At 42.1% G+C, this 18,354-nt stretch overlaps 1 protein-coding gene across 1 annotated transcript; it reads right to left on the reverse strand.

Annotated features, from left to right (window-relative positions):
- Positions 1–10,085: 10,085 nt before the first annotated feature.
- ushbp1 (Usher syndrome 1C binding protein 1) lies at positions 10,086–18,134 on the reverse strand. Its single transcript, XM_005733156.1, has 14 exons — positions 17,914–18,134; positions 16,701–16,924; positions 16,367–16,494; positions 16,016–16,179; positions 15,632–15,790; positions 15,263–15,510; positions 14,325–14,465; positions 14,108–14,196; positions 13,861–13,996; positions 13,520–13,730; positions 12,575–12,733; positions 11,253–11,350; positions 10,648–10,770; positions 10,086–10,536 (listed from the first exon to the last, which is right to left on the reverse strand). The coding sequence occupies exons 1-14, from the start codon at positions 17,917–17,919 to the stop codon at positions 10,371–10,373; spliced, it is 2,052 nt and encodes a 683-aa protein (XP_005733213.1). The 5' UTR covers positions 17,920–18,134; the 3' UTR covers positions 10,086–10,370.
- Between the last annotated feature and the right edge of the window lie 220 nt (positions 18,135–18,354).

The raw sequence follows: 18,354 nt of genomic DNA on the forward strand, positions 1-18,354 counted from the left end.
GTTAAAGGATGAACTGTGACGTGTACACGTCTGCACTCTCTGCTCAAACTCAGTCAAACGCTGCAGAATGACCAGACAACGCTTTGCAGTGCAAACGCTTAATGACGCAACCCAAGAATTTGTGACGGCAAAGAAACAGGATATTATTTGATCCCCAGTCAGTCACTTGTTCATCCAGATATTCAGAACAATCGTTATATTTGAAATTCTGTTGGTTTTTGCTCTGAAACTGAAGGACTGTGTATTAAAATGAGTACTCCTAAACACTTAATACAATACCTGTGTTAAGCCTTGAGTTGCATAAAGATGAGGTTCTTTATTTAAATCACCCAAATAGTCGTGGACTGTCGTTGGCAGTGGGCCTGCTTTAGATTTAGAAGTCTAGGAAGTATGCACTTTGGTTTGAGTGTCCTTTCCTAATCTTTAACATCACCAAGCCTTTCACAGTACATCTATGGATTTCTCACAGCTTCATCATGCCTTCCAATATTCCCACATTAACCCATCAAATGAATCAACCATTTCAGCCATGTCAAGAAAGCTCTTTGGCAATGAATGAACACCCGTGTGCCTGGAGCATGGAAAATTGTCCCTTCCTGTGGAAAGCTGTGCTTCCCTGTTAGTTTAAGAGCATGTCTTTGAACTGCAGCGTCGATGCAAATTTAACTGAGGATTTTCATTGGATGCAATTTCCCAATTCTGTCTCTCAGCTGTTAAAGCATAAAATCTGATTTAAAAAATTTGCAGAAGTCCGTAAAAGTGCCAAAACCCAGTTTGTCCATCAAATCACATTTCATCCTGATATCATTACTCAGATGAGTAACAGTTTGCACAAAATGAGTCCTTCAAGTTTTCAGTGCCGCTCTTACTTCACAGTTTCATTGACTTAAGATCGGAAAATGTTGCTTTGGCAAAAGCAAGATTTTCCAAAAGTTATTCCCTTATTTGCTTTTGATGCACTGTTCAACACATCAGTCCACACCCTAAAAGTTCAGCTGCGTCTGCATCTTCTGAAGGTTACAGTTTATGATTCACATCAGCTTGTTTCCATAACATTACATCTGTAAGCTGCAACGCTCAAACACCTTTTAACGAAAAATATTTGGTGGGTTTTCCATGTCTTTGTGGAAAATTGTCCCCGCCGTTCAGTGGATCCGTTTAGATCACAAAGAATCTGTTTGTGACTGAAAGAGTGAATAAAAGTCATTAACAATCACATCACTGACTGGGAGGCAGTGATATCTGGGAAAACAGCGCGATAAAGGGGACAGCAACACCGACATTAACAGAAAGCATCAGCAGCATCCGAGTGAACCCAAGCCCATGTTGTGATCCGATTACAGCGGCAGCATTATAATAAGATGCTGACTTCCTGACCCGTCAGTGCTTAAGCCCTTACTTGTGGTGATTACCGAGCCTGAGTGCGGTGTACTCCGGCTCAGTAACAATGGGGCTACACCCACCTTCAACCGACCTTCAGCTGTCTTGACAGTTGTGCTGAAATTGTGAAAGATTGCATGTTACACGGTTATGACATGAACATGTTGACAAAATCAACAGACAGACACACGCGCAAGCACGACAATTTTTCCTTAAGCACTTCAAACTGTCGTTGTGGTACCCTGTGCTGCAATCAGCATCTCCAGAAACGCAATTTTCCATAGTGAGACACACACCTGCATTGACACTGACAGCAGCTGTGACAGGGCCCACATCACGTGCAGCTGGAGCTTTGTTTCAGGACACCGGCGTGGTGTTCGTGATCATCTGCGTTACTGCGTGTTTCATTTGCGATATCTTTGCCAACGTCGTTCGTCGGCTGTAGACAACAGGCTTTATGACGGGGTTGTGTCTGACTGATTGTACCTATAATCAATCCAGTCCTTTTTGGCCATTTAAAACATCTTCATAGAACTGTTATGTTCATTTTTAATTTCTCTTTGCTGTTTGGGCTGATTGGGACCTGATGACTGTAAAAACAAAGAATTACTGGATTTTTTTACACTATAATGTCCTCGTAAGTGTATATCAGGCCTTTGTAGAGCAAAATTTTGTATTTTGATCTAAACAAACCAAAATGTGATGTCCACATATGTGGACACCAGGTCCTAGGAGGTTAATGCTGATCTAGAAGGAAGCCTCCTGTCCCTCTGATACTGAGGAAGTAAAAGCTCCGATGAGCTGACCTGCAGCCCGGCGCTGAGCTCATTAAGCATGTGTGGCTCTCTCACCAGGACTTCAGACTTTTACCTTTGTGGTAAAAGTAAAATACTCCAGAATAATGCAATAATTGTATTGTGTAGGGTCTTCACCTTGTGATATGAATCACTTTGAGATCACTGTTGTTGTGATTCGGTGCCATTTAAATAAAACTAGATTACTTGGTGTGCTTCTTGTCCTGGTCTTTGTCCAGTCATTCAAAACAGAAAATCCCAGCACTGCTCAGAAGTGGAGACGTGTTAGAACATGCAGGCTTGTGCGCAGTAGTAACTAATTACATTTACTTATTTACAATTACTTGAGTAACTTTTTGGAAAAAAATACTTTTAGGAGTAGTTTTACTACACTGTACTTTTTACTTTGACTTGAGTAATATGAGAAAAATGTGAAAACATTTTGGCTGCTGAGTGCGAGTGACGTCACTGAATGAACAATAAACAGGAGACACAAACCTACAGTTTCTGTCAAAGTGAGACGTTTTGTTTGTGCATGAAGTTTGTTGTTGTGTCATTTGGAGAGCAAAGAAATGAAACTCCAGATATTATTAATATGAACTCTTTTTTTTGCTTTTCAGTGTTTTAAATACCAAAATTTGCTCTAAACTTTATATTTTTGTTTGTCTGATTGTCTCATTTTTAAACATTAAATCAGGTGTGATGATCAGTTACTCAGTACTCAAGTAGCCTTGTTTACTAAATACTTTTTTACTCTTGCTTGAGTAATTTCTTGGACAGCTACTTTTTACTTTTACTTGAGTAAAAGTAGTGCTACTATTACTTGAGTACAATTTCTGGCTACTCTACCCACCTCTGCGTGCGCTACATTTCACTGACCATATCAAGATTTGTTGTTTTTTCCTGGAAATGATCGAATTCCGATATTTTTTCCAGGATTTTCCTGCTATAAAGTCATGGTTCCTGCTACTCTGTGGACAAACGCACAGACAGCAGCTGCAGACATAACAGACTTGAGCTGTAGTCTGCTTAGAGCAGGGGTGTCAAACTCAAATACACAGTGGGCCAAAATTCAAAACTGGAACAAGGTCGCGGGCTAACATTAATATTTATTGAAAAAAAAATCTTCCTCCAGATTTAAGAATGAATCTTTTCTTATGGACTCAAACAAGTTTTGCTGAAAAACTGAATGTGGAACAAGCAAAGCTTAATACTAAACAATATATATATTAGCTGTATAATAACAGTAGGCCAGCTCTAATAGTCATTTGGTATGGCTTCGCTGACAGCTATGGCTCAGAGGTTGCGTGTAGCTAATACTTTGGTGGTTTCTTGTATTCATGCTCTGATGATGCCACTTGTGTCACTCTGACACAATCGGTCGCTCGGTTCGGTCACAGCGACACCATCTGTGTTACATTTGTGAATGAGTAACTTTAGCTTAGACTGAGAAAAGCAACACGAGGCCAAAGTATTAAAAAAGTCCTAAACATCAACAGAAGATGTTGGAAAACTGTGTTATTGGTCTTTTGGAACTTCCATCATCAGCTGTGTGCTGTCGGAAACTGGAGGCACCTTCACCTCCTGCCGGAGTCCTTTCACTGATGTCGCCACAGAGCTGCTGTGGTTTGTTGGTTCCTGTCTCAGTTGCTGTTTGATAAATAACAAAAAAACGTACTTTCGTGGTATTAATATGTATGTAAACAGGTCTGTATGTAGCCCATCTCCTTAACAGTGGGGTGAATCTAAACATTACTCTGCATGAACATCAGATTATTAACATCTTTATGCTTTTCCAAAAACATTTCACCACTAAATACTAAAGACTTAGAAGAGTTTTGTTATTTGAAAGCCCACCGTGCTTTTTCACAATTATTATCATCATTATACCACCGTACAATCGTTACAGATGTCTAACACGTCAAATACAAATCCGTGTGTACTTCAAGGGTACATACATCTACAGATTTTATGCAGTTGTTTCCAGTACAGTTTAAAATTGACTAAAATGCAGAAGGTGTGATCAGCTGCACCTAAAAGCTTCTATAAGTGGGTTTCTGATTAGGTCGCTGACCTCTTCCACAGACCAAACAGCAGTCTCGAGCCTGAAGAAAGCAGATGCATGACCAGAAGCATTTCCATCTCTTTCTTTAATCCAACATTGGCAGGTTGTCCACCATTCATCCACTCCCCACAGTCAGTCTGATGTCTGTGGACTTCAGACATGAACTGGAGCACTTGCCGTCTTATAGGCAGGATAAGCATAAAAATAGCAACTTTGCTCTTTTTTCATAGTAAAATATGAGGCAATGGGTCACCAGTTTGAGATGCAGTGTGCTCAGACATGCCCACCATCAAGTCATCAGAGCCGGACCACCTGAGAAAGATCCAAATCTTTCAGGTGGCCTATGAGCCGTGGCTACACAGGTAGATTATCTTTAATGAGATGGGGGCTCAGTTTAAATCAAGTATTTCAGCTTTTACAGGCACAGTCAGAACAAATGTGATATTGGTGACATCGAACATCTGCTGGTGACGTTTCGTTATGAAGCCTTGAGTTGAGTTTGGAGTTTTCTTGATCATCATCTCAGTGTTTTCAGACTGAGCTTGAGGAAGACGAGCAGATCTAACGAAACCTTGGACACATCCTGCTTTCTGACTCTAAAAATGACTCGTTTAGAAAATGAACTAACTCATAAATTCAGTTCCACAGAAGTCGTTTTGAAAACAGGGGCCAATGAAGAGGAGGTTCAAGGCGATCCTGCATTAGCTTCACCTTTCAAACCTGGAAGCTCAATTTTTTATACTGACCTGTAACTTTTTAATTCCACCTTCAAACTAAGCAAGTACAGGCAAACACGCACTGATAACACCACAGTTTATAAAATCCCAGCAGCATGAAACAGCAAAGGTACAGACTAAGCTTACCCATCAGGCTTCCACAGCTGGAATAACCAGAGTCTGAAATATGTCATCAAACAGGGACAGTTTAAGCCTTTGGACTGTTCACTGGAGGATAATGAGAAGAACCAGAGAACAAATCATTGTTAATGCTGTAGATGCCCACAGCGTGTTTGCTGAACAATAACTCCAGATAGCTAGCTGTTAGCATATTTCCATGTGGTCCAACACTTACAGGAGATGAAGGTTTGTGAGGTTTGGACTTGCAGGAGGCCTGAAGCAATGACGGCTTGCTGTCATAAATCCCCATTCATATTCATACGTCAGGTAATGAGAAAAGCCTGCAACCTATGCTGGGATACAGCTGGATTTGAAGGGAATGAATACTTAGCTTACATTGGAAGATAAGTGAGCTCCCACATCTGCTCAGGGGGCGGAGCTTTGGGAGGTTAGCTGCCGGCTAACCAGCTATGGTGAAGGAAAAAAGTAGAAGTATAAAGGTACATGGCTCTATGAATAATTACTTATTAGTTATTTATCATTAACATTAACTAACGCTGACAGTAGCCAAACAGGCTGAAGCTTTGTGCGGTGAACTTAGGCGATGTTGTCAACCACAGGTGATTGGTAACCTACTGTTACCTCGCTAGTGGTTATTTTAATATAAGTTAAATTATATTTGCATTGTTATGTAAAACATCGTATTTAGGTGTTTGTAAGTTCTTTGTGACTGCTCTGCCTGTTTACACGTTTCAAAAACAATCAAAACGGTTAGCTTGTTTTAAAAAAGCATCAGCAGCTGGTTTATTTTCTTTCTTTCCAGCACAATAAGCTGTGATAATGGTTGTGTTAAATGTATAAAGCAGAAATGATCAAGCATGAACAATATATAGTTAATATTTTCCAGAGGAGGGTTGGGAACGCTTTTAGCTGAGGTCGGCCCCAAAGTTAAATTCTGCTCTGATATCGAGAGCACCAAACCACCTGTCGGTGTGGTGTGTGGACGAGCAGGTGAAAGTGTGAAGGTTATTAAAGTAAGTGAATTTATAATGCGTCCTTCACAGGCAAATAAAGCAGTTAAAAAAGAAATAAAACGGATAAAGGTGAGACAAATATTCCTTAAACTGAGTGTGAAAGCTCTGAGATTTACTGCAGTGGTTAAAACAAGATTTTAAAAATGTGTCTATAAAGTTAAAAAACATTTTTTAAAACTGAAGAGATCTCGTTCCCGAATTAGTTAAAAGACGTGCCACTCCGTTTTAAAGAGATGATTTAAGACGGGTAAATAGAGAGTTGCATTGATCCCAACGAGGAAAGATAAAAGTATGAACAATTTCCAGCAGTTCCACTTTAGAATTAAAACGTCTTAACTCAGCAATGTTCCTCTGATGAATGAGGGCTGAGTCAGCTTCCTGCCAGTCTAAAGACAAAAACTGTTCAGGATAACCTCAAAGTCACATAAGCTAGATGTAGCCAACCGATTTAACCAAGACCTGATGGCAGCTTGTTAGGTTGGAAAGAACAGGAGAGATGGATGCATACAAAATTTGGTAAAAAAAAAAAAGTTAATTAAATGACCGAATTATACAATATACAAGCTAAACAGTATAGATCCCAAAACTGATCCCTTTGGAAAGTAGCCTTTTCCAAAAGACGGAGATTAATGGTGATAAAACAGAAAATTCTGTTTGGTAAAATTGAAACCAGTCTAATGCTGATTTAAACACAATCGTCACCTGATGGCTTTAAGATTGTTGCAGGACATGAAATCAGCACAAGTAGGTGAAGATATGGTGCTGAGGTAGCTGGGATAGGTTCCAGCACCTTACCCTTCTGCTCCCTGATAAGGATACGCAAAAATGGATGGAAATGGTACTGTTAGAGAATATGGGGGATGCCAGAAAAAGATAGAGACACCAGCCTCTTTATTGCATCAAAAAGGACTGAAGGATTTCTCTTCCTGCGTGATATAAGATTAGCAAGAATTTGTAGTTCTGGCTTCCTTTATACCAACATTATAAGAACAGTTGTGCACTCTCTCAGATGAAGTCTGTGCATTTCTAATTTTTACCACATGTACTTGATATACAGTATGTGTTCCATTACAATAAATCACATACTGTTGTTGAATATTGCATTGTACAGAGAAGCACATTAGAATAGGAGCACGCTGTAAAAATGACCTTAAAATCTTGTTTTTGTTCATTTTTCTGATGTGGAAGCTGTTTCCATGAAAGCTTTAGCTCTGATCGAAGCACAATGAAACACTGATCTTAACTGAATTTGTAAATCTAAACAGCTTTCTCAACCTGCTGACAGGCAAGCATGCAATCCTATAAAAGCATGAAAATCCCCTAAGTGGACTTATAATGTGCAACAAGATTGTAGTCGGCCTCAGTGGTGCGATGGGCTGCTGGCCTGAGCTGTTTGATCTCATTATCTGAGTGTGTGTGAGCACAAAAGCAGATGTGATAGGCCGTTTGATTGAGGTCAAATCTCTTTTGCGCTCCGCCGTGCCAAAAGCCCCCTCCATCATGCTCCCGACCCCTCTGATGGGCCGGCTGGTGTCAGAGAGCTCAGGAGTGACATGTCAGGTCAGCGAGGCAGTGCCCTATGGCACCAAGCAGAGAAGAGAGGCGTAAAGAGAGCAGGAGATGGAGTGGTTGTGGTAGGTGAGCTAATGGCTTTGAGAAAGAAGAGGTACAGGCCTGAAGGTGCAGACTGTGATGTCTTTATACAGCGTACGAAGGGACAAATTATTCAAATGCAGGAACGGATGCAGAGAGTAAATGACTTGACCTGAAACCCATGGGTCAGCACCCCCACCCCTCCACCCCCATCTCCGTATGTGCATGTGTGATTGTGTCCACCCCCACACTGATTGACAGCCGCTGTCTTTGTCTAATAATGCTTTGGGTATTTTTCCCAGGCACTAAAAGAAACGCTGCTGTCCAAAGGCTCGAGTGGAGGCTGCTACACGTGGGGGTAGAAGTGTGTCCAGAAATATGGAGCCTAAATGTTAACAGATGAGACTGTTGGGGCTAATCGCTCGGTTCTCATGCTCTTTGTTTGACTTTCCAATCTCACATCCTTTGGGAGTGCACTGTTGCAAAACTGTATTTCAGCGCATGCTTCAGCGCACACGTATCAGCTAGATTAGATTAGACCTTTCTCACTTTCTCACTTTAATGGTGGAAAACTACATTAGATCACAGGCGTTTAACATTACATTGAACTATTTTATTTTTGTAATTATGTTGCAAATGAATTCAGTTGAATTAGGATTTTACATGCACACAAAAACGGCCAGAAGAGACAGCAGTAGTCATTATATATCTGTATGTTTGTGGACTGTTAATGAGTCGGAAACGAGACAATCTTTTTTATTATTTTATTAAAAATGTTTCAAATGGTCGGCTCCAGTTGTGTTTAAAGAACAAAAACATTTCATGTGGGCTAACGTACTACACACATCTTTAAATAACAAACATGGAATATTAGCAGGGAGCCGGACAACAGCAAATATATATGCATTTATTGAAATCAGACATTTTTTGTTGTATCTACTCGATCTGGAACTTTGTGTGTGCATTTCTCAAAACAGGCAGTAATAATGTATCAAAGTATATTTAATGATTACTGCACTTACACTATGTTAGTATATTTTAAATGAAAATATACATTTTACTCCAGTTTGCCATGGTGGCGAGATATCTGAAAAATAATACGCTGTTTAAAATGAATAAACTGTCACTACTTTTATTTTGATAATTGAAAGACGACTTTTAATAGAGTGCTTTTAGGTACCGAAATAAAACATCTGAACACTTTTTCACCCCTCGAGGATAAACAAAAGAACAAAAATCCATGTCTTTCCAAGAGACATTTTGCTTTATTGCGTTGCCTTTGACACAAGAGTCACACAGAGGTTACAACAATCGTGTCATCGAAAAAACCTTTGATGAACTCAGAAGCTTAACGCAGATCTTAGAGAGCGGCAACACAAAATGGAAAGATAATTGTATCATCTGCTCTAATGGCAGCTATTACAACAATGGCGATGGTGACCTGGAGGCGTGGGGGGAGCGGGAGGACGGGCCCTCTCCGGTGACCTCTGCTCGGGAAAGGGCGAGCTCAGGCAGGAGTCGGAGCGTCAGGGGCTCGCCACCTCGTCTGGCACTGTGAACTCTCCATTCACAGCCTAACACAACAGGCAGGCATCGCTGTGACCCTGTGGGTGTGACACTCAACCTTTGCCTTAACCTCCTGACCGGCAGTCACAGCTGCAGCTAACCGGCTCGGGCAGGTCAGGGCGAGGGGTGAGAGATGAGAGCAGGGAAGATGGAGGGGGAGGAAATAAAGAGTAAAGGCAGAGCGACTGAAATATGAACGAGTGGGTGACAAAGAAGGTGAGAAGCTCAATAAGCCGGGTCTTAAAGGGTCAATCCACTGAATTTAGAAATAATAATTTAAAAAAGCCCAGTGCATCTGGAAGTATGCACATTACCAACAAATAAATAGGTACACTAGAATAAAGAGGTAACAAATAAGGTTTTTACAGGATATAAAGAAATAATTATACTGTAAGTAAATTTAAAGACTGTGTCATTTCCTAGTGATTTAGCAGAAAAACAAACAACATGGGTACTTTTCAGGGTGCAGACTGCATTATGGAAACCTTATGTTTAACCTTGCATAAAATGTTCCTCAGTATAACGGGATTACGGCATAAATGTACAAGGCAGATATTTCCAGACACGATAACTATACACAAGGTAAGTTTAGACATACGAGAGTGAGGCGAGGCTTAGAAAACGAGTAGTTACGCTACTATGTCGACTACTAACCCCGCTGTCACAAAAGGAAGGATGCCTGGCAGCAGCTTCGTGCAGTTGGTGTTTGCAGGAAAATGGACGCGTGCACTGTTAGGTCAGTCCCGAGGCCTTTAGTGGGCTCAGTCTTTGAGTCACAGCTGTTTGTCTGATGTGGATCCTTTTAGAGACGCCAAGCTTTAGAGTCCAATTCAGTTTATTGATAAATCTTACACAACCGTTCAGGTAGAAATCACAGTGCTATCTTTTATTTTTTACCCCCCAAGAGCCAAAGAAAGTGCTGGATGTCATTAATGATTGCTAGATAAATAGATATTCTTTACAGGCCCAGAAAAAGGCTAAAAATATAAGCATGTAATATAAACTAGATAAAAGCAGAAAGCTATACTCGTCATATTTACACATGTAGCTGATGTGATTAAGATACGGATGTCGAGATGGCTTTCAGCGAAGACTTGATGTCTTATAAAACAGTCTCTTCCCTCCTCCACTCCAAGGCTTCCTCTGCAGCTTTTGCAGCTCCGCCCTGGCCGTGTCGACTCTCCATCGAGGCCGCCAATTTCTGCTCCAGCCGCCACACCTGCTCCCGATACTTCCTCCGTATCTGACGGTATGAACTCAAGGCTTTGCTGCGACGAAAAGATCCACATGACTTTTTAACTTTGACTCAAGCTGAGCACAAAGGGCCTGATGAACAGACACCAAAGAAGTATATTCAGCAGCTTTCTTTTTCCATTCACCTGTGAGCTTGTGTGAGGCGAGCTATCTGCTCCGCATTGTCCCTCCTGTGGGAGGAACTGTCTGAGACGGCTGCGTTCAGTGACTCATGGACCAAAGCCAGCCGCTTCTTCAAGGCTTGCTCCCTGGAAAAAAGAAATAGTGAGGTCAGTGGGTAAACATGCTGTGAGGTTATTCATTTTGCTGCAAGCACAAAAGATGTTTACTCACAGACTCATATTTAACATGCGTCCTTGGCCTTAGGGCCGCTGTGACGCATTGTGTTAACAGGAGTGCTTTATTTAAAAGTATTCAGCACTCTAGGTCAGAAGAGAAAAGGTGCTCTCTGAAGCACATCGTGGAGAGAAACAGCTAGAAATTCTTTATGTGCAAAGTCTGCAGCGTTCCTAAGCAACAGTTCAAAGCGGCCAAGAGATGTCTGACACATTTTCAAACCTGATTATATTCAAGTACGTCCACATATTCAACATCCAGATAATTACTATCATAATTATTATCAGATTTTATTGTTAAAACACGAAACTAGAAGTTGTCAAGAGCTAAAGTGCTTCCATATAGAGGCCATATGACACCGACAGGTATGGAAAAGACAGAATCCAACCCTCACCTCTGCAGGACCGCCTGCAGCTCTTTCAGGATGGGTCTTGTCCTATAACCAGCGATGTCCCCTTCACAACCGAGCTTCGCTGCGTTCTCACAGAGCCTCTGAAACACAACGTTCAGTTAAGATAACGCCCAAAGTCCCAAAGGTGTCTTCACTTCTCCTCTGGCGTATGTGCACTTTAATCTAAAGCTGTGGCTCCAGGCGCCAGACTGTCATCATGCAATGTCTCGTGTTTTTAGCTCTGAAGTGCTTTTACACTTTAAGGCTGATGGGACACTGTTGGCCGTGGACACCGAAGTTTGTGAGTATGATAGCTTGAAAATGAGGTGGATTTGATATCCCAATATTGACCTCAAGGTCAAGGTCAGAGGTCAAGTTTTCTCAAAACCTTGTGAATGCAATTAATTGAGATTTTCTAATTCATACCATACGAGCTACTATGAGGCTGGGGCTGCTGGTCGAGAGTATTTCTTGCAGTTCAGTGTCCAACAGACCGAATAAAATCATTCCGCGAGGCCAGTAGTGTTGTGGGGATGGAGCTGGACTCTCAAAGGGGTGTCAGAGAGGTGGACGTTGTCCAGGACAAGGACGACGCTGGACGATACCTCCCACCCACTACATGACGTGTTGGCCAGTGACAGGAGCACGCTCAGTGAGAGACAGAGGAACCATCCCTGCCGGAGGTCAGTTACTGCTCTTACTGTCTCAGAGCGATGTGACCGCATAATTTCCTCAAACGTATTCTGATTCTAACATCATTTGTTTTTATCATTGACCGTATCAGGAACATAATACTTGGGTCTAATTTCTCCAGCTGAGCAAAATCAGCTGGTTCAGACGCCTGCATGTACACGCAGCATTTATTACACGGCCTGGGCGCTGACTGAGATTTTAGGTGAAGCAGCCAAACAGGACACAGTCTGCAGAAACCAGGCAGCGTGCAGCACAGGAAGTTTGAAAGCTATTCACATTTGTAATCTGGAGGCAAAGAGCCAGTGCAAATTAACATCACGGGGGGAAGGAAAGCTAAAGGAGCTGTTCCACTCTTTGTCATTTGACAATGACAGAAATGCGCGGCATGAATCTGTGCTGCAGTGACAGGACAGCTCAGCAGAAGACCTTGTGGAACCAAAATATCCTTCCTGGCCTGGAGGGATTCTGCTTTTGTAGATGTGTGATTTCCCACGTGGGGCACCCATATTTGAATCGGGTCTGTCACAGTAGACCAGCGTCCTGCTCCCTCTTGCTCGTTTCACCTTGACTTTGTATTATTTTCCAATTTGAAAAAAAGAAAGGATAAAAACCCCATCTGGATTGTATCCTACCTGTTGTTCAGTCCTACGATCCTCCACCTCCTCTTGGAGACTTTCTGGGATGAAGACTCCAGCTGCTCCCTGAGCCTTCTGGCCCATTAAACTCCACTCCAGACACCTCAGCTCTTTCTCCTTGAGGCGGATTAAAGCTCGCAGATCTGACATCTCCTCCTGAACAAAAGCGGTTATTTAAAGAGTGACAGCTACATGATTGGATAGAGGCACCAAAGCCCAGCTTTGGTTCCTCTATTGATTTGATAAATATTACCTCAGATTGTCAATGCATGAAGATTTCTTTAGAATATCCTGATGTTGTGTCCCCTGATTTTTCTTTTTTGTTTGCATGTAAATTCATGAAACTCTGTCTCGTTTAGCTGGTTTGCACTTTTGTTTGAGTTATTATGAATTTATTATAATCTGTATATTCATGGCGTCTCATCCACTATATCCTGTATATGTATTTAGAGTACTATGCAAACAGTGTTTTAGGAAATTGTGCAAATATTTTACTCCTTTCATAGAATTTTGCTTTGTTGTTACACTATCTCTTACCGTACATTACTAAATCTCCATTTGCACTATTTGCCTATTTGCACTACTCTGCCTGGTTTGCACTCAATGTCATTTACCCTTATATTGTATATTGTATAGCTTTCTTGTTATATGTAAAATTGTATTATATTATTTAATTTTATTTAATTTTTTTTACTTTAAAATATTTTACTTGCATTTTTTCACTCTTATATTTAAATGTTCATTTTCTATTTTATCTAGGGATTGAGAGTAACGAAGTTTCTATTCTCTGTATGTCCTGTACATGTGGCAGAATTGACAATAAAGTTGACTTTGACTTGACTTTGAATAAATCTGTTTCACTCATAATCTCTTTGCATCCATAGTTTTGCATGCTTTTATTTTTTTTTCCTGGCCATGGTGTGATTGTAATGTACGTCATACCCTGACTGAGATCAGTTCATAAAACAGGGAAGCCTTCTCCTTCTTGTTATCAGGTTTGTCTTTAGTCATGTGACCCCCTCTTTGTCCAGGTGGGCTCAGTTTGGCCTCTGCTCCTGGACCTGGCTTAGGGAGGCAAATGGCTGCCCGGTCCCTCTTCAGGCGCTCAATTTGCTGCCGGAGAGCCGCCTCCCGATCCTCAGGCTCGGGCGTCCTGTGGGGTTACTTGCAGTGAACAAGCTGACAAAAGCGCAGCCCAAGAAATTTGCATATTTGAAGTTCCTACACGGTGATCTTGAACTCTTTCGTCAGCTTTGTTGTGTGTAAGCGTTTTAAAACATCACCTCTGCCCGGTGTGACTCGCTGTTTCCGTCTCCTCTGTGACCCCTGCTGTCGAGAAGGAGGTGGACAGCTCTTCAGTGCCCATTTTCCTCAGCTGAGCTAATGGACTGTCTGGGTCCCGACTGTCGCCGACCGGCTCTGATGATGGGAAAAAGAGAGAACACAACTGTGTCTAATGCTTGAAAGCCGTATATTGTACATGTGAGTGCTCTTTGGTGCGAGCAGTATTAAAACTCGGTATTCCATCACCTGCTGAGACACTCTGCTGAGGACTGCTTTGCTGCTTCCTGGCGTCATAAAGCGACAGCAGCTCGCCGTAGGCCTCTTCACACTCCTCACTGTCAGTCGCAAAACACAAAACGTGACCTTGCTAATACTGTTAAACCGACCTGTGCGTGCTGATGGTTTCTGACAGGTGATAACGAACTCGTCCAGCGTTGACACAGACAGAAATATTTATTGGTACCAGTATCTGAGAGCCATCTGCAGGGCCGAGCAGTCGGACTCAAGCCTGTTCAGCGTGAGATTGATCTGCTCCGACTCTCCTTTCCTTCGCTCCAGAGCTGCAGTGAGACGTTCGTTTCTGGCCTTCAGCCTCTCGATGCATCTGCGGTAAAGTGAGTGAGGATGAGGGGATTAATTCAATTCAATTCCATTTTATTTATATAGCGCCAAATCACAACAAAAGTCGCCTCAAGGCGCTTCAGAGAGAAAAACCCAAAAATCATATGACCCCCTATGAGCAGCACTTTGGCGACAGTGGGAAGGAAAAAACTCCCTTTTAACAGGAAGAAACCTCCAGCAGAACCAGGCTCAGGGAGGGGCGGGGCCATCTGCTGTGATTGGTTGGGGTTAAGAGTGAAATGGCTTTAATGATCAAAATAACACATGAAGAAGCTGCTTTACTTGATTGGTTGAGTTAAACTTCAGCAATTACATCATCAATCAGACCAGTGAGATTTGAGATTTGACCCTTATAAGCACTTTGAGGCGGTCTTCAGGAGGCAGAGCAGGTCATCTACTAATGGCAAGGTTGGTGGTTCGATCCCTGGCTCCTCCAGCCTGTATGCTAATTATCCTTGGGCATAAAAACTAATCCCAAGTCGGAGTGTGAATGTTAAATAGAAAGCACTGGTGAATGTGGCATGTTGTATAAAATGCTTTGAGTACTCTGTTAAAGCAGAAAGGTGATAAGAACCAGTGTTACAGATATCTACCTGAATCTTTAAATGAGCTGTGGGAGGTTATAAGAACATGTAGTCATAAGTCTAGTAAGTGAAACTGTATCTGTGTCTTTCTTTACATACATGTAAATACAGGGACAGCGTGTGTCAACAATGTGGTAGTCGAGTTTTTATTTTTATTTATAACTCCTAAACCTTCTAAGCTGCTAATCACTCCCACCTGTTGAGCCGCTCTGTCTCAGACTCCAGGCTGAGGGGGCTGGGACAGAGACTGCCCGAGTTAACTGATCCCAGTGGAGATCCATCCCCACCCACAGTCAGAGGCGTCACAGCTCTGTTGGCTCTCCTGTGGAGTAAAGGTGAACCGGGATAGGGGGGCGAGGCCCAGTCTGGACTTAGGGCCCCAGCAGTGGGCCGGTAGGAAGGAATGTGGCCGCCAGACCTCCAGGCTTTATGGAGACCAACCAGCTGAAACACAGGAGAAAGGCAGCTGCACTGATTCTTGTCAGTCTCTTGTAGTGTTTATTGGATCTTTGTCCACTGAACGAGATTCATTCTGGCTAATAAAGTACGAGACATCTTCTCCCACCTTGTTCTTCTCCTCTTCCACCTGGCTGATGCTGCTCTGTGGGGGGCTTCTGAGAGCAGACTCCTGTTTGTCCCCATCCAGCATGTCTTCCTGGTACTGGTCTCTTGGGAAGCTCGACCGGCACGAAATCCCAAACTCTCTTTCCATCTCTTCCAATATCTGTTGGAAATGAAGCAGGATCATGAAAGGGACTGATGGGAGTCTAAAGACAGTCTGAACAATGACATTTTTTTCTCATAAACTGATCCTTGCTGCATTTTCTTTTTTTATGAAAGAAGAAGAGCCAGTATATGGACCTGAAGCTCTTTTTCTTGGGCTTTGCAGCTTTAAATTACTTAATAGATGTTTTAATTGTGATTATTCTTATTTGTTTTTAACTTATACCTGGCTGGCTTTAACCCAGTTCTCTTGAGCTGCTCTCAGATGCTCTCTGTGCTTTTCCTGGTCAGAAGCTGTGATGGGGGCCGCCCAGGTCCTTCTGAAGCTGATGGAGTCCTCCACTGATGATAAAACCTCCTGCAGTTTGCTCCAGACAACACCACTGCCTCCTAGTGGATAGAAAGCAAAGGTGCAGGGATATATGCAGTATATGATGCTCAAACAAACATAAAATATGCAATAAAGGACATAAACATAAAATATTAATCGGTGGAAGCTTCTGGATTGGATGAAAGTGCATGGCATCCAAACTGATAAGCTCTGCTGATGAACGAGTGATGCTATGGTAACGCCAACCTTGCTCATTCAGTGGAGGTTTAGATGTTGGGCTGTTTCTTTCTGGGCTGCTTCTAACGAGCCGGTGAGACAGAAGATCTGGAACCAGAGGCCTGGATGGAGCCGGCGGTCTCGTGTCATCTGGTTCACTGCAAGAGTAGTGCGTTTACACGAGCTATAGGTTGAATATCAAACTCCCTATTAATGTGAAAATATGTGTGGTATTGCCCACAAGGATGAATACAAATCCACAGATTTCAGGTGTCTTGTAAGGATGGCATTAGTATTCAAGTCAAAGTGGAGCCAAAGGTGATGCTGCAGTAAATCCAGCCGTCGCGCCGGGCGCCTCGCTTACCTTGGAGCTTTTAGTGACCCCATCTTCTTGTTCAGTTCAGCAATGATGTTGAGCAGCGTGCCCACTTCAGCCTCACACTGAGCCAGCTCTGCTGGTGTAGGCTCGAGGATGACTGCAGGGTCACAGCCCTCGTGGTAGAGGGAGATATAGTCACTCGGGCTCATCGCCTCCTTGTCACACCTTGACCCTGCATCCAGACTGTCACATCTGCCTCGCCTGAAATCCTACAGAAACATGGAGTCGTGTTTGGACTGAAAGAAAAAATAACTTGGTGGACCCATTCATTTAGTTTTTTGCTGTATTTTTTTGTATATTTCTGCAATCTGTCACGTCTGCGTGCACCAATAATAACACACATCACACCCGATGTATGCAGCCTTCTTCCGTCCTGTGAACAAGCACCTTTCAGTGAGTACAGCAAAGTAATTTAATTATATAATGTATGAGCATTAAAAATCTGTTACGCTATTGAGCCAAACATGTTTGGCAGCTATTGTTCTGAGCAACGGAAAAGGAGGAAACTAAAACATCCTGACATCCAACTTCCTGCCAAGCAAATATTTGTGGACCGAACCATCTATTGTTTTCATGAAGAACGCTGAACAAATCTCTCAGACACAAAATGTTGAATCAGAACAAAATGTTACTCTTTAATTATGGAATCAACTACAGTCAGATGTAGAATGAAAATGTACTTTTTAAACAATTAAACACATACATCTTTTTAATAACACACGTATATATGGTGCAGGCCAGAGTTGGCAACATACTTGAAATTCCTTATCCTCATTACCAAACTATTCCCAGTCAGTGTCAGAGAAAAGTCATTTAGGCATGAAAAGGGGGAATAAAGACTTTACGCATGCTGTCAGACCAACTCTCTGATTTCAGATTTGTGGATTTTATTACTTATGTGCAAAGTGCATGTTTTCAAACAGTAAAAAGTCTTACCCTGCCTTATCAATGGGGCAGATTAAATCATCTAAAAGTCTCTATTATGAGGCTGCAGCAGTTCTGCAAACAACAGTTCTTCTCTTATGGGGCATATTGGAGCAACATGCGACATCTGCATTAGGCATTTACCAGTGACAGCTTTGAACTGCATTACAAACTCATATACTGTGTCACATATCATAAGCTCAACTGGATTTATGTTGCTCCCAATCTCACTAAACCTTCAAAACAATCCCTCAAACATTTCATCATAACTTACCTCCATGCTCGCTGATCTGTGTGACTGCAGAAGTGACTCAGTTTACCACGTGTGTAAAAAAAAAAAAAAAATTGACAAAATGAGGGTCTGTTTTCTTCCGTCCTACTATTTTGTGTAATTATATTTTCCAAGAGTCAGTCAGTCTCTGTAATAAGTCTGCTCTCTCCATGTCTGCCTAACACTGTTTTGTGTGATGGGTGAAGTAAGTGGAAAAGTCATCCCCACCCATTCCCTTTCACTCTGAGTCCTTTCCTGTTTTGTCCGTAGTGTGCTTCTATGTCTGATTATGACCAAAGGGGGTGTGAATTATTCTATTTGGTTAAAATGTGATATATACGCAGGAAAATGCTACCTGTTTATTTTTTGGATACAATCTGCAGACCGGTGTTGGCAAAAAATATAGTAAAAGACTCACTTTGGTAGAATAAATTCAATACATCA

The sequence above is a fragment of the Pundamilia nyererei genome, unplaced genomic scaffold (assembly GCF_000239375.1).
Source record: "Pundamilia nyererei isolate P.nyererei 1_Seehausen unplaced genomic scaffold, PunNye1.0 scaffold00050, whole genome shotgun sequence".
NCBI classification, from domain to species: domain Eukaryota; kingdom Metazoa; phylum Chordata; class Actinopteri; order Cichliformes; family Cichlidae; genus Pundamilia; species Pundamilia nyererei.

What these genes read in the sequence shown, in the direction of transcription:
- ushbp1 (XM_005733156.1), bottom strand. An exon ending in ACCTCCACTGAATGAGCAAG is followed by an intron (nt 16,180 to 16,366) that starts GTTGGCGTTACC and finishes TCTATCCACTAG; the next exon opens with GAGGCAGTGGTGTTGTCTGG. An exon ending in GCGAGTCACACCGGGCAGAG is followed by an intron (nt 13,731 to 13,860) that starts GTGATGTTTTAA and finishes GTAACCCCACAG; the next exon opens with GACGCCCGAGCCTGAGGATC.